Source organism: Carettochelys insculpta, chromosome 28 (genome assembly GCF_033958435.1).
Source record: "Carettochelys insculpta isolate YL-2023 chromosome 28, ASM3395843v1, whole genome shotgun sequence".
Lineage (NCBI taxonomy): Eukaryota > Metazoa > Chordata > Testudines > Carettochelyidae > Carettochelys > Carettochelys insculpta.
Genome location: NC_134164.1, coordinates 2,677,928 through 2,691,426, shown reverse-complemented (window position 1 = coordinate 2,691,426; position 13,499 = coordinate 2,677,928). Strand labels below are relative to the sequence as shown.

The 13,499-nt window shown below is 57.2% G+C and overlaps 1 protein-coding gene across 10 annotated transcripts in view; it reads left to right on the top strand.

The window, feature by feature from the left end:
* The window catches only part of SRCIN1 (SRC kinase signaling inhibitor 1), a 148,241-nt gene that overhangs the window by 132,437 nt on the left and 2,305 nt on the right, over window positions 1-13,499 (top strand). For all 10 annotated transcript variants that reach the window (XM_074979069.1, XM_074979068.1, XM_074979067.1 and 7 more), the window contains 3 exons: window positions 765-824; window positions 1,825-3,153; window positions 9,731-9,868. In XM_074979069.1, the coding sequence (XP_074835170.1) occupies window positions 765-824; window positions 1,825-3,153; window positions 9,731-9,868 (1,527 nt within the window). The remainder of the gene's footprint in view (window positions 1-764; window positions 825-1,824; window positions 3,154-9,730; window positions 9,869-13,499) is intronic.

Here is a 13,499-nt window from a genome sequence, read left to right as displayed (position 1 = left end):
TGCTGAGCCAGTTGCTGCTACGGGGTAGCTCTCTGCCAGGCTGGTGTGGCCATCTGCTGCTCCTTTCCGACAAGGGTCAGACCAGACCATGCTGGGATGCTTCCCCCGGCTCTGCACAGGCGCTGGCAAGGGGACAAAGTCCTGAAGCGCCTCCGGCGCCCAGCCGCCACCTCGCCCCCTATCGACTGGAGACATCGGCCAGGCCCCCAGCACTGTGGCCGCGGAGCCCTGCTGCTCCAACAGGAGACGCGACAGCACCCTGCGCCTGCCCTCTCCCCAGCCCTGTCTGTCGCTCTTTCCATCTGCAGCGCTCCTGTCTCCAGCCCTGCCCTGTCCACACGCCAGCCCCTCACCGCTGTCTGCACGAGATGGTCGGCTGCAGGCTGCTCCCTGCTGCGCTGCCTCCAGCCTGGAGCTGGGTCTCCGGCTGCTGGGGAGGGGTTAGGGAGGCTGCTCCCCTGCTGGTCTCTGCAGCCAGCACAGGCCTCTTCTTGCTGCCCCGTGCTGGGAAGGGTGTCTGGCTCCCAAGGGGACAGTGCAGGCCTGGCTCTGGTCTTGTGCCCGGCCTTGCCATGTTCTCCTCCTTCCCCCACCTGGTCTGCTGGATCCTAGCACCCCGGAGGGAGGTGCTAGAAGGAGGCCTGCTGCCTCAGGGTGCCCCTCGCAGGGCTGCTCCCTCACTCCAAGTCCTGTTAGACAGGGCAGGCCCGTCAGGACAAGCAGAATAACCCGGCACGTTGCTTGTTGCCCTGTTCTGCCACTAGGCTGCAGCAGCCAGAGGGTCCCAAGCTGGACCAGCCTCCAGCCACCAGCCGTCAGTCCAGGTAAGTGCTGCAGAGCTCGGGGCGGGGGGGGGGGGGCAGAGGCCTGTGATAGCCCCTAGGTGCAAAGGCCCCACTGCTAGCACAGAATCCCATGCCCCTTAAAGCACTAACACCTCCCCTCTCTGGCCCCGGGGGACTCCCAGACCCTCTGCCTCCAGAAGGCACCAGCCAAGCCCGTCAGAGGCACAGCTCCCCGCTCTGAGTCTCCTCCCAAGCCTCTGACTGCCGGGGCCTGGGACGGGCCACTTGATAACGCCCTGTTCTGCTCCTTACCCCGCAAGCCGCCGGCGCTGGCCACGCTGGGAGACGGGACCTGCTCTAGCTGAACCACTGGTCCGACCCCACCCGGCCCTTCTCGTGTAACCACATCCCGGAGGACAGAACCGACTTAGCCCATCAGCCCCTCCTCGGGGGATTTCCTCCTTGCAGCCCTGCTGCAGCACCTGTCGAGCTGATTCCAGCCCTTGCTGGCTGTGTGTTCCCCAGCCCCAGGTGTGCCCCAGCAGCCTGCTTCCCCTCGCACTGCTAATTCTGGTTTCTCCTGCTTTCTCCCAGCGCACGCGTGATCGGAGTCATGCCTCGAGGGTCAGATTTTGTGAGGCGCCTAAAGATGCAGGAAGACACCAGGTGGCACGTACAATCATATCTGTGCTGGCTAGGTGCCTAACTCCCGCTGGGGCCTCTCACCTACCCAGGTGCACTAAACGCACCAGTGGGTGCATGGAGAGGTGCATAAATACCTTGGGAAGCCAGGCCCTAAATCTCCCTTGCCCAAAGGAGTCGCTGACACCAAAGGCTTACTCTGAGCCAGGCTCAGGTGACAGAGCCGCAGGAGTGCTGGGGTAGTTGGTGATCACAGACCCAGTAGGTGGACTGTGAAGTCGGCAGCCCAGGCTAGGCAGGAAAACCCTCTAAGAAGCACTCGGCTCTGTTTTATTTGCAGGGTAAACTTCCGCCACTGCCCGCATGCTGTTAACAGGTCTGTGAATTCTCTCTGCAGGAGTCGGGCTCGCCAGCCAGCTCAGCTGTCTCCCTGCCTCGGATTGTGCTCACCCAGTGGGCATCTGACCCACCTTCTCCTGAAGCTGAGCCAGAGGTGGCTGCAGAAACAGGCAGCTCTCGGTGCACTAACCAGTCCCACCATAGAGCGGCGGGAGTGGAAGGGCCTCCAGCAGCTGAGCCTGCCCAGGCTGCGGGGGAGTCAGAAAGACACTCGGAGGGGCTGGAGCTCTTGCCAAACCAGGCCAAAAGGGAGGAAACATCTCCTGTCTGTGCACCATCTGGTTTCGTAGAGCAGGCTCTGTTGGTACCTGGAACCAACCATGTCTCGCCCTTCCAGCCTGGAGGTCCTCCACCTTGCAGCTGCAGCCATGCAATGGAAGGACAGAGAACAGCGCCCTTTGCTACCAACGATGGGGACAGCCAGCTGGCTGAGGAGGGAGGACAAAGGGTCGGGACGTTGCATGCCTGCGAGACTGTGGCCTCTGGGCCGCTTGTCAATGGGGAGAACAGACCCCTCGCCAGCCCCTTGACAGGAGGTGTGGGCCTTGAAAGGGGCTATGAGAAGGTCTGCTCCATCACTGGAAGGTCTAAAGTGGCTGTGAGATGTCACGGTGATGTCCCAGAACCCAACGCCAGGAGAACCAAGCACGGCTCAGAGATGATGCCCCCTGCTTCTGAAGACCTGCAGGGCGCTAGCAAGCAGTCTCCAAGAGACACCACCACTGGCTGCCCAACCCCGCAGTGCCCCACACCAAGCCCTTGCCCAGACAGAGATCCCAGCCGCTGGGTGTCTGAACGACTCCTGATACAGCCCCCTGAGAAGCCCTTCCGTGCGTCAAGCTCCACTGAGCATGGGCAGATAGCCCTGGACCGACCTGCTGATGGGGCGTCCCAGGCAGCCTCAAGTACTGGAGGGTCACCAGCAGAGGGAGAGCCCGAGCTGGCTCTAGGAGGAGAAATTGGAGAGGAAATATCGCCTCTCCGTGTTGCAACCGTACGCAGCAGAGCGATCTGCGACGACACATACCAGAGGCTGGACAGCCTGGAAGAGACAATCCGAGAGCTGGAGATGACCATCAACAAAATCAATATCCACCCTTCCTCCCAATTTCTGTTCCGGGAAGAGCTGCAGGGACCGTGGGTGTCTAAGGATGCTGGAGGAGGCCTGAAGGAGGGTCTTGAACGCAGTTGCTGGCATGCCGGTACCATGGAACCTGCCTACCCAGATTCAAGCCAGGGTGAGGGTGATGCTCCCCAGAGGTCATCTCCAAGCAGGACCAAGCCACCTCTGCTACCCAAGCCACACCTCCCACTCGACAGTCCTCAGGTTCATTTTCTGTTATTCCTGTTCTGTGTCCTGCCCTCGGATTCCACCTGACACCTTCTCTGCCTCCACCTTTCCCCAGCCCCACCCACTTCCTGAGAACTCTGCTTTCTCTAGAGCCTGGGCAGGGTGAAAGTCCCCAGCACTCCAGCAGGCCTGTGGGAACTGCCAGCAGGGCGGAGAACTAACAGAGGGGAAAGGCAGTCGGCCCTCTGAAAACAAACCGACTTCCCTCTCTTTCTCGCCTGGGCCTTGTGATGGGGCATTTTACACCTTGGCAGCACGGAACAGGGGGAGTTGGGTCCCAGGTGACCACTGAGACTCCCCGACCATCCCACTGCTTCGGCTCTCGAGCGCTGGCTGCTGCATACTCAAGCTGTAGCTGGGCCTCTGCACGTCAAGTTTGCTGGGCATTCCCAAGGCCATAAAATCACACCCAGGTGGATATGGGACCCGGGAAGAGAAGGCAGGTGACAAGGGAGACCTTCCAAATGAGACCTTAGCATCAGGTTTGGGGGGTGGCTTTAGCATTGGCGTAGGGGCCCCAAATATTGAGCACTAAGTTCTGCTGAAATTTCCACCTCAGCCTGTGTCAGTTTGGTGTAACCACGTTCATTTCTGTGCGGTTATACTAGTTTCATGCCCAGGTGGTGGAGGGCAGGATCAGGCCCTGTTTAAATGGCCCCTGCTCTGTATTGTCTTAGGGTACGTCTGCACTGCAAAGAAAAACCCCATGGTGGTGAATCTCAGAGCCTGGCTCAGGCTTTGGGGCTAAGACACGATCACCCTGAAATCCAGCGAGCGCGACAGGCCTCAAAGCCCTGGCTCCAGCCCGCACCCAAACATCTCTGTGGCTGCGTTTAGCCTGGTGAGCCCAGGGCAGTTGTTTTGGGCTCTGAGAAGGGGTGCGATGGATAGACGCAAAGAGCACTAGAACTGGAAGGGACCTCAGGAGGTCATCAAGTCCAGTCCCCTGCCCTCATGGCAGGAGCCAGCACCATCTAGCCCATCCCTGACTGATTTCTGTCTAATCTGTATTTAAATATCTCCAGTGATGGAGATTCCACAATCTCCCCAGGCAATTTATTTGTTCCAGTGTTTAACCACCCTGACAGGTAAGAAGTTTTTCCTAACGTCCAACCTAAAGCTCCCTGGCTGCAGTTTAAGCCCCTTGCTCCTTGTCCTATCCTCAGAGGCCCAGGAGAACCATTTTTCCCCCTCCTCCTTGTAACCCTCTTCGAGGTACTTGAAAACTGCTGTCATGTCCCCTCTCAGTCTTCTCCTTTCTAAACTAAACAAGCCCAGTTCTTTCTCTCTTCCCTCCTAGCTCATGTTCTCTCGACCTTTCATCATTCTTCCTGCTCTTCTCTGGACCTTCTCCAGCTTCTCCACATCTTTCTTGAAATGTGGTGTCCAGAACTGGACACAACACTCCAACTGAGGCCTAATGTGTACAAAGTAGAGCAGAAGAATGACTCCTCATGCCTTGCTCACAACACTCCTCTAATGCAGCCCAGGATGTGTCCTTGCCATGTAGATGTACCCTTAGGAACGCCAAATTAGATCCACTCCATTTGCAAGCAAAGAGAGGGCGAGTTTGGTATCTCTCGCGCTTGGCTGTGGGACCAGAGAATCCGACTCTTGCCCTGGCCATTGCCCACATTGCCATGTCCAGTATAGCCGTCAGCAGCCTGGCCGTGATGCTGGGTGAGGTGGAGCAGACTCAGGTGCACACTTCTGCAGCTGTGCAGCCCTGGTGCCGACAGGTGTCATAGAATCCTCGGGTTGGGAGGGACCTCAGGAGGTCATCGAATCCAACCCTGTTGAGTCATGCGGTAGAGCAAGCCCATGCCACCTCCAACGCCTGCTCTGGGGCTGGATTTCCTGCATTCAGAAGGTCCCCTTTTAGTTTGCACAAGCCGCTTTCCGACTAGCTGCACTTTGTGGCTGTGCTAAGAGGCAACCATTTCTCCTAATTAAATCCCACCACTGAGCCCCTGGAGCTGTCCAGATGGAACCTGCCAGGGCCCCCACTTCTTGCTAAATAGCTGCTGAGTGGGGGAACTCCACCTGGCAGAACTCAGCTTATTCCTTGATCTGCTTTTTGGAACGAAGCCCTTTTCCCTTTGCAGTAATTATACTGCCCCTGGGTCTTACTCCTTCACGGCCCCTTGGTGTAAATTGAGCTTAACATGACCATCACGGGCGTTTACTGCCTCCTTGGCGCCCGTGACATGGACAGCATGGTAGAGGGGTTGTGGGGTCTGTCTGCACTGCAGTTGGGATGATTGCAACAGGCACACCCACACCCCAGTGCACAGCTAGGCAACGTTGCTCTATGTTCACATCATGTGCCCAGAATAGTTAGACAGAAACCTAAATACTCCTGCTGGAAGGTTGCAGCGTTGCTCATCTTTACATCTTAGAAGTCAGAAGGATAACCCACAAGAGCCCAACAAACAGGGAGAGAGAAATCAGGCTGCTCCCTAAAAACAGAGCGTTTCAACCACTTACCTTACTCTCAACTGGCAGGCCAGCAATGGACACTGCACTTCTCCCTATGGGGCACTTCACTCACTCTTTCACTACTCTGCTGACTCTAGTGCCGTGGGCCTGCTGCATGTCTCGGGCCTGGCATATGGCTCAGCTCGGCACACGTCCTGCCCAGCATTCCTTGACCAAACCCAGATGGAAAAGCTCCATTTGTGCCACCCGTTGGAGCTGGTCCCAGATTTGCTAGCGCCTTTCCATAATAACTAGCATGGGCTGCCTGGAAGGTGGAGGGAGGTGCACGGGTTGCAGGATGGAAGAGGCACTAGTCTGTGGGCTAGAGTGCTAGCTTATACTCCATGGAGCAGTGAGAACGAACTACATGGGGCAAATGACAGCAATGCCTGGTTACTAGCTAGTCTTTGGGATTAAAGCAATCTTAATATCCCCCCAGTTACCGGACCTCTGTCCACCTTCATGTTACTCTCTGTGCTGTCCTTTCCACCAGCTTTTGTATCTCTCACTGTATGTGGATAGCTAATAAAAACTGCCTTGTGCCAACCCTCACAATGCCCACTTGGAGATCTGCTCCTGTCTCAATGGCTCTCTCTTTCTTTCGCTTTCACATGCATCCTCTCACTGACTCGGGATGCATCCCAAATGCTTTCGGTTTGCCGTTGCTCTCTGTGGTTTTCCCCTAGTCCCTGCTGTTTTACATTGTGTAGTTACTTGCTGATGTGCTGACAGACAAGCAGGCAAGGTAATATCTTTTATTCTGTTGATGGGAGAGAGAAGATTTGGCGTGCCCTGTGTTTCTCAGCCCTGAAGCAGTGATGTCCATGCTCAAAACCTTGTCTTGTTCATCAACAGAAGTTGGCCCAATAAAAGATACCACCTTGTCTCTCTCATACCCTGCGACCAACTGTGCAAACACTGCTGAGTAGTTTTCCAATCGTTTCCAAACTTAGTGAACTGTGTGTCTGATTGGGTCTGTGAGGGGCAGCTAGAACAATCTTGGTGGAGAAAGAACTGGGGGTGGGATTCAAGTTATTGACCAAAGAGGGCTCTGGCAGCAACATCAACAACCAGGTTTAGAGAAAACCCCAGAGTCTGAGGGACTTGGCTCAGAGGCTTAATAGGGATTGGAGCTGTTGGCAACATGTGGGGTCTGGATCTAGGCTTGGATTTCAAACCTCCCGTGGAGTAAGAACAGGGAAATTATATATGTTGATGCTGTGCACAGAGAGAAGTGAGACAGAAACATCTGCTCTGACTAGAAGGTTGCAGGGTAGCACAGCTTTGTATCTTAGAATTCAGAATGTTAATAATCCACAAGAACCCAAAAACAGGGAGAGAGAAAACAGGCTGCTCCCTAAAAATATAGCATCTCCCTTCACCTTATTCTGGGCTGGCTGACACTCAATAGTGCACACTAGGGCATTTGATTCTGCACATTGATTTGAACCCACCCCAAGCACAAATTTTTGGCCAGTGATTTCTCACCTGGATGTTTAAAGTTAGGTGCCTAGTTCCATAGTTAGATACCTAAATTGAGGGCTTGATTTCCCTGGGGGCTGAGCACCTGCAGCATCTGTTGTCCTTGTCTGGAGCTGTGGGTGCTCAGCCCTCACTGCTAGCCAAGCCTTTTATCCATGTGCCTCTCTGTGTCTCCCTGGGTGGTCACGTTGGCCTGTATCATTGTGCTTTGTGCCGGGGCTGCTGGAGAGGAAAGGCACCAAACCAGCATCCAGCCTCACTCCAGAGTGAATCTGGAATAACTCTGTTGAACAGGGTTAGCAAGGGCTGTGTCTCTGCTCTGGTGTTGGGTCCTTTCCTGCTCTGAAATCCCCATTGCCGCACTCGGACATTTGTTGTCAGTACTCCCCAGAGGCAAGTCCCTGGCTAATTTGTATCCTGGGGTGCGTGGGGATGCTGTGGAGGAGGGGTGGCTCTCACACATCCCAGGTGGACCTGAGCAGATGGCATCACTCAGGGTGCCCCTGCAGCCCCCCCAAGCTCACTGAGAAGTGCGGTAAAGTCATTTGGAGGCCTGGGCGCTGATGACAGAGGCGCTGGCAGACTGTTTCCAGCAGGAGCTGGTGCTGGGAAGGGGAGAGGTGAGTTTCCAATGTCAGAGAATTCCTGGGTGTCCCACCTCCCCCATTAAGAGAGATTTAGCCCCACCCCCACGTACCAGAGGCCCTGTCAGCCCCGTTTTTGGCCTCCGATGGAGAGGATAGATACTGTAGCAGTAGAGTACAGCCCCTTGGGGACATGGCTGTCCTTTGTCTCCTGGTGAGGTGACCCCTCTCCCCGAGGCACCTTCTTCCCCATACTTCAGGGAGTTGGAAGCCAGGGGGTTGATGTTACAGAGCAGAGGCCATGAGCAAAGCTTGGACCCCGGCCAGAATTTCCCACACAGTTCAGCTGCCTGGGCCTGAGGCTACGGTTGATGGGCCTCATTGCTGGCCTGGCCCAACCCCGAGGTTCTAAAATCAGGCGTCAGACCCTGCAGGTTGTTGTGTTTTAAAGGGTGCATGAGAGGGTCTTTGCCTGGTGGCCGTTGACCCTTTAGATGCCTGCTGGGGACTCAGGATCTCAAATATTATCCCCCAGCCCCGGCTGCTTGGTGCTTCCCATCGCTGCAAACCAAAAGCCCTGGTTCACTGCTGATGTTGTGATGCTAGGAGCTGGGGCGTTGAGCACAGCACCAAAGCTCACCCAACTCTGGGACGGCGAGAGCCGGCAGCACAGGGCGCCTGCCGGGGCTTTACCCTGGGCATGGCCAGGCGCCATGGGCCGGCGCAGCAAGGTTCTGCAGTGGGACTCGCTGCTCCAGGAGTGCTACCAAGGGATGAAGAGCAAAGCAAAGCACATGGTCCAGGTGGCAGGGGCTCCACCGTGGAACGCAAACCCAAGCTCAGTTCCATTGCTGGGCCCATCGCATTGCCGCATGCCAGCCGCTGTTGCCGCACAGCCTAAAGTGCGCTAAGCCACTAATCAATGGCAGTTAGAGGCCTACCTACCGCCGAGGCTTGCCAGGCCTTAGCCTTGGCCCAAGGTGGCTCCCACAGAGGGCCCTGGTGAACAATTTTGTTCTGTGCGGGTGTGCGCCACCCATACTAACGCCTGCTGCCGGCTCTGGGCGGACTGCCTGAATCTCTCCTGGGCAGCTGCCCATGAGCTCAGCTTACAGGGAACCCTGCACCCAACCCCACTCCCACCGGTTTCAATGCGGGGTAGCTCTGTGCGGAGGACTAATTAAAATCCCCCCACCCATCCCGGAGGGCTTCGGCGTGGCCTTGGCTGTGAACCGGGTCTCTTGATGTCTGAGATTTTTGCCTTGGAAGCAGGGCTGGGGCTGCCATTGCCTGGCCCCAACTCACAGCCTCCTGAGCCCAGAATCAATGGATTTAATCCCCTCTCCTTCCCCGCATCTCGTATACATGAATACTGCAAACAGATGCGATCACCTCCTCTCAACAAAGGCATCTTTGTATTGGAAGAGGTTTAGAAACAGGCAGCCAGAATCCTTCGGGGTTTGGCTGTGCAGCCGTGTGAGGCGAGATTAAAAAGATGGGGACTTTTCAGCTTGGAAACGAGGAGTGTAAGCGGGGAGAGGATCAAGGCCTGGGCACTCATGACAGGCGTGGAGAACGTGAATAAGGAAAAGCTAGTTACTTTTTCCCAAAACACAACAACTAGGAGTCACCCAATGAAATTAATGGGCTACAAATTTTAAACAAACAAAAGGAAGTTTTTCTGCCCATCACGTACAGTCGGCCTGTGGAACTCCTCGCCGCAGGGTGCTGGGAAGAGACGGGCTTTGACAGGGCTCGAAAAAGACCTAGATAAATGCCTGGCTCACAGGTCCATCAGTGGCTGTTAGCCAGGCTGGGCAGGGAGGTGTCCCTGGCCTCTGTGTGCCCGAAGCTGGAAGTGGACGATGGGAGGGGATCACTGGATGATTCCCTGTTCTTTTCACTCCCTCTGGGGCACCCGGCCTTGGCCACTGTGAGAAGTCAGGACACTGGGCTGGATGGACCTCTGGTCTGACCCCATCTGGCCGTTCTTATGTGTGTCTCAACAGAGCGGTGGCGTCTCCGTCCCAGCCATGAAGATGGTGAATCCGGCCTCCAGACTGAAGCAGAGCCAGCAGGGAAGCCCAGACAAAAGCAAGCACATAAAGCAGAGAATGGAATACGTGCGGATCCAGGGACAACAGCAGGTAGATTACCTCTAGGGCAGCCACTCCTCTCTGTTAGCCGCAGGGGAGACGGGCTGGTTGGTAGCCTGCTGCTCTTGGCGTGTCTGCCAGGGAGGGTGGGCTGAACTCGCCCAGTCTGTGATCTGGCAGCTCAAAATTTCCATTGCTGCCTTTTGCACTCCCCGAGCCCACCACAGGTGAAGCGGGGAGATGTGTGTATCTGGGGGGAGGCAGCTGACTTAGGGGGTTGGGCGTTCAACACGGCCAGCCCTCCGATACGCAGGCTTCCGCAGCAGCGAACTGGGCACTGACCTGAGACCAGCCAATTCATTTCATGTGTGGTGTGAGGTTGAAGTGGGATTTGCATCTTCCCCTCCCCACATCCCCCCCGAGCTCCCCACCTCCAGCTCCATCTCCACCCTCTCTGTTGGCTTGGGAGGGCCATGCCAGTCCATCACCCTTTTGTGAGCAGGTGAGACGCTGATCACTTCCGCCCTAGACTGGACTTGTAACCTCAGCAGAGGACCCCGGCCCTGCAGTCCTCCTCACGGAGTGATCTCGTGGGGCCCTCAATCTGCTGCTGGGTCCACAAAGTGGGGCCGGGTGGGCCCAGTCTGTGTCCGTGGGAGGTACTTGCCTTTGCTGTCTCCTGGTGCGCACAGCACCTTGCAGGCTGCCGGGGAGCCAGGCGTTCGGGCCGGGGACGGTGGGGCGTGGAGCTGATGCTCGTGCTGCCATGGAACCCATGGAACGATGGGTTGGCAGCTCAGCTGTTTTTAGGGTCTGACCTCAGAGCCATTAGCACTGAGGCTGGCAAGGAATCGGTAGCTCCACAGCCATTAGCCACGTCCAATGCTTGCCGTTAACAAGACCCCTTTGGATGCTTCCTAAGCCGGGGGAGGGCTCTCTCCCTTGGCCAGCTCCCAACAGCTGTCCCCCTCCCCACGCCTCTTCGCTCAGCTCCCAGTACACGCTGGCCCCAGAGCTGGGCGCATTCTCAGCTCTGCAGTGTGCTGTGGGGTGGGGCAGCTGCTCCAAGCCCACGTTCTCTCAAAGTGGGACCCACGAGACGGTAGGCAAAGTGCGGGGGGGACACCACGGGGCTGCTGGACAAAGAGCAAGGCTGGCTGTGAAGCAGACCCCCCCCCCAGCCGCCTTCCATGCGGGCTTGTCTGCGGTAGCATTGAGCGTGCAGCTGGGTTCACTTGCTTCTGTGTTCTTGCCGCCGCTAACAGTGCTTACAGTGGCTGGCCAGCTTTCTGAGGCCACAAGGCAAGGTAACAAAAGCCAGTTTCTTGCCCTTAATTCCCCCACCGTCCCCTCCTTCCCCTCCCACTTCCCCGGTTTGGCAGATTGTCCCCAGCACCAGCGGGCAGCCCCAGCCTCTGCCACCCAGCCCCCCCCGTCCCCCCCACTGAGTGACAGCACCCTGGGGATGGCTTGTCCCATGTCCTGTCTGCCCCCCTCCCCCTGTCCCAGTCTGTGTTTCCACCCCTCCCCCAGTCCTATGGAACAACCCTGAATTTTGCTCCTTGGGGGTGTAACAAAACCCAGCAGGCAGGTTTCCCCCAGGTGCTGGGGCCCCACTGGGTTTTGGCACACGTCTCACGAGCCAAATGGACCTGTCCCTGCAAGGATCCAAGCGGCCCCCTTTGCCCGACCCCACCCACACAGGGTCAGTAGCATAGGTGCTGTTTGGTGGTTCCTGGGAGGGGCCTATAGCCAGAGCCGGCACCACCGGGGGTAGCCCCCAACGAGCTGGGGGAGCGCTCAGACTTCCTGCATTCCACCCCTGCCCAGTTGGGCCTTGCAGGGCTACATAGGCCCAGGACAAGCCCCTGCCCACATGGACTAAATCCCATGGTATCTTCCAGCCCCATGACGACCGGGGGGGGAGCTGGGTTCAAAGGCACAGCTGTGTGCGAGGGGCTGATTCCCTTTGCCAGTCTGTAGAGCCTGTAGGCCAGGCCTGGAGAGTTTGCTGAGCATTTAGCACTCCCAGAGATGGGCTGGGAGCTGCAGTTTGGGAGGTGGCTGTAATCGCCGTAGGTATGGGGAACATAAGAGGTTAAAACCCCTGGGGCAATCCCCCTCGAGCCCCTGATCACCCCACTGGAGAGCAGTGTAGCTGGCAGGGAAACCCTCATGTTCGGGCGCTGTGCATCTGCCGCTGCCAGTCAGATGGCAGGACACTGGGTTAGAGGCACTGTTCCCAGTAAGCTGAGCAGTTGGACAGTTGCCCAGGAGAGATTCAGGTGCCACCCAGCTCATCAGCAGCGCGCCCACGGCCGGCAGCCTCTGGTTCTACGGGTGGTGCACAGCCACACATGACTCAGTGCACACAACAAACTTTATTCTGCCTGTAGATGGAAACAGTTAGAGGGAACCCTGGCAGCTGGCCCATCAGTCTGACCCAGGTGGCTGCTCTCACGACTTCTCTAGATGGTGGAACGTACCTCAGCTCCTCGAGGCCGACTCACTGTTAGCCCCGCGCTCCCATTTTCCTGCCAGGCCGCACTGTGACCTAGCCTGATTTCAACAGTCCCACTAACTTTTTCCATGCTTGGGCGGAATACATGTATTTCTGGGCACCCAGATACGTGCACCTGGGGGCGCTCTGCTTATCAGCTGGGCGGCACCTGAATCTCTCCTGGGCGGCCGCCCAAGCACTCAGCTCACAGGGAATGCTGCCCCCCCACCCTGTCTTAGCCCAGCTAGTGTTTCAAGGCTGGGATGAGGCAGGTGTCCCGGGCAGAGCTTCTCCACCATTGGGTCAACAGCCTCCGTGGGGGATGCCAGTGAACCAGAGGGGCAACGGGGGTTGTCATAAGACCGTTACAATCGCGAGCAAAGCCATTCTCACGCTCCTGGGCATGCTTGTGGGCTGTGTGTTCCTTGGCAGCCTCTCACCATGCACAGCCAGAGCGCGGTGCTCAGGGGGGCTCTGTTAGCTCAGGCACGTTTGTTTAAAACTTGCCTTTCCTACGTGGGGCTGCAAAAATTGCCGACTTAGTAGAAAGGGGCTGCCAAGCGCTGATCGAATAGGGGCGCTGCAGTGAGTGACGGGCGGGAGTCCCCTCGTCTCAGGGCCAAACCCTTTAGAGGGCACCACAAAACCATGGGAGTTTGCACCCCCCCCCAGCTCATCCAGATGGGTTGGAGCACGTCAGCAGCCCAAAGACCAGGCCACACCCAGTGCTTCACGCCAGCTTTGCAGACCCCCAGCCTGACTCTGGTCCGCCTGCAACCAGAGGCCCTGCGGTGACCCAAACAACCCTCATCCCCCCCGCCAAGACGCACAACCTGTGCCCCAAGAGCCTGCACCAGAGCTCAAAGGGAAGCTTTCCATTGCCTCATGGGCCTTGGGAGCTCACCACCCCTAAGCTCTCCTCCCAGCTGTGCAGTGTAGGCCCTTCTCAGCCTTGCGTCTGGGGTGCTTTAGCCAGAGAGGTGTGCGCAAGACACAAGAGGTAATTCTGCCTCTCCACTCTGTGCTGATTGGGCCTCAGTTGGAGTGCTGCACCCAGCGCTGAGCACCACATTTTAGGAAAGGTGTGGGAAAAAGTGGTGAGGGTCCAGGGAAGAGCAACTAAAATGATCGAAGGGCTAGAAACTCTGGCCCAGGAGAGGAGATTAAAAGAACGGCGGTTGT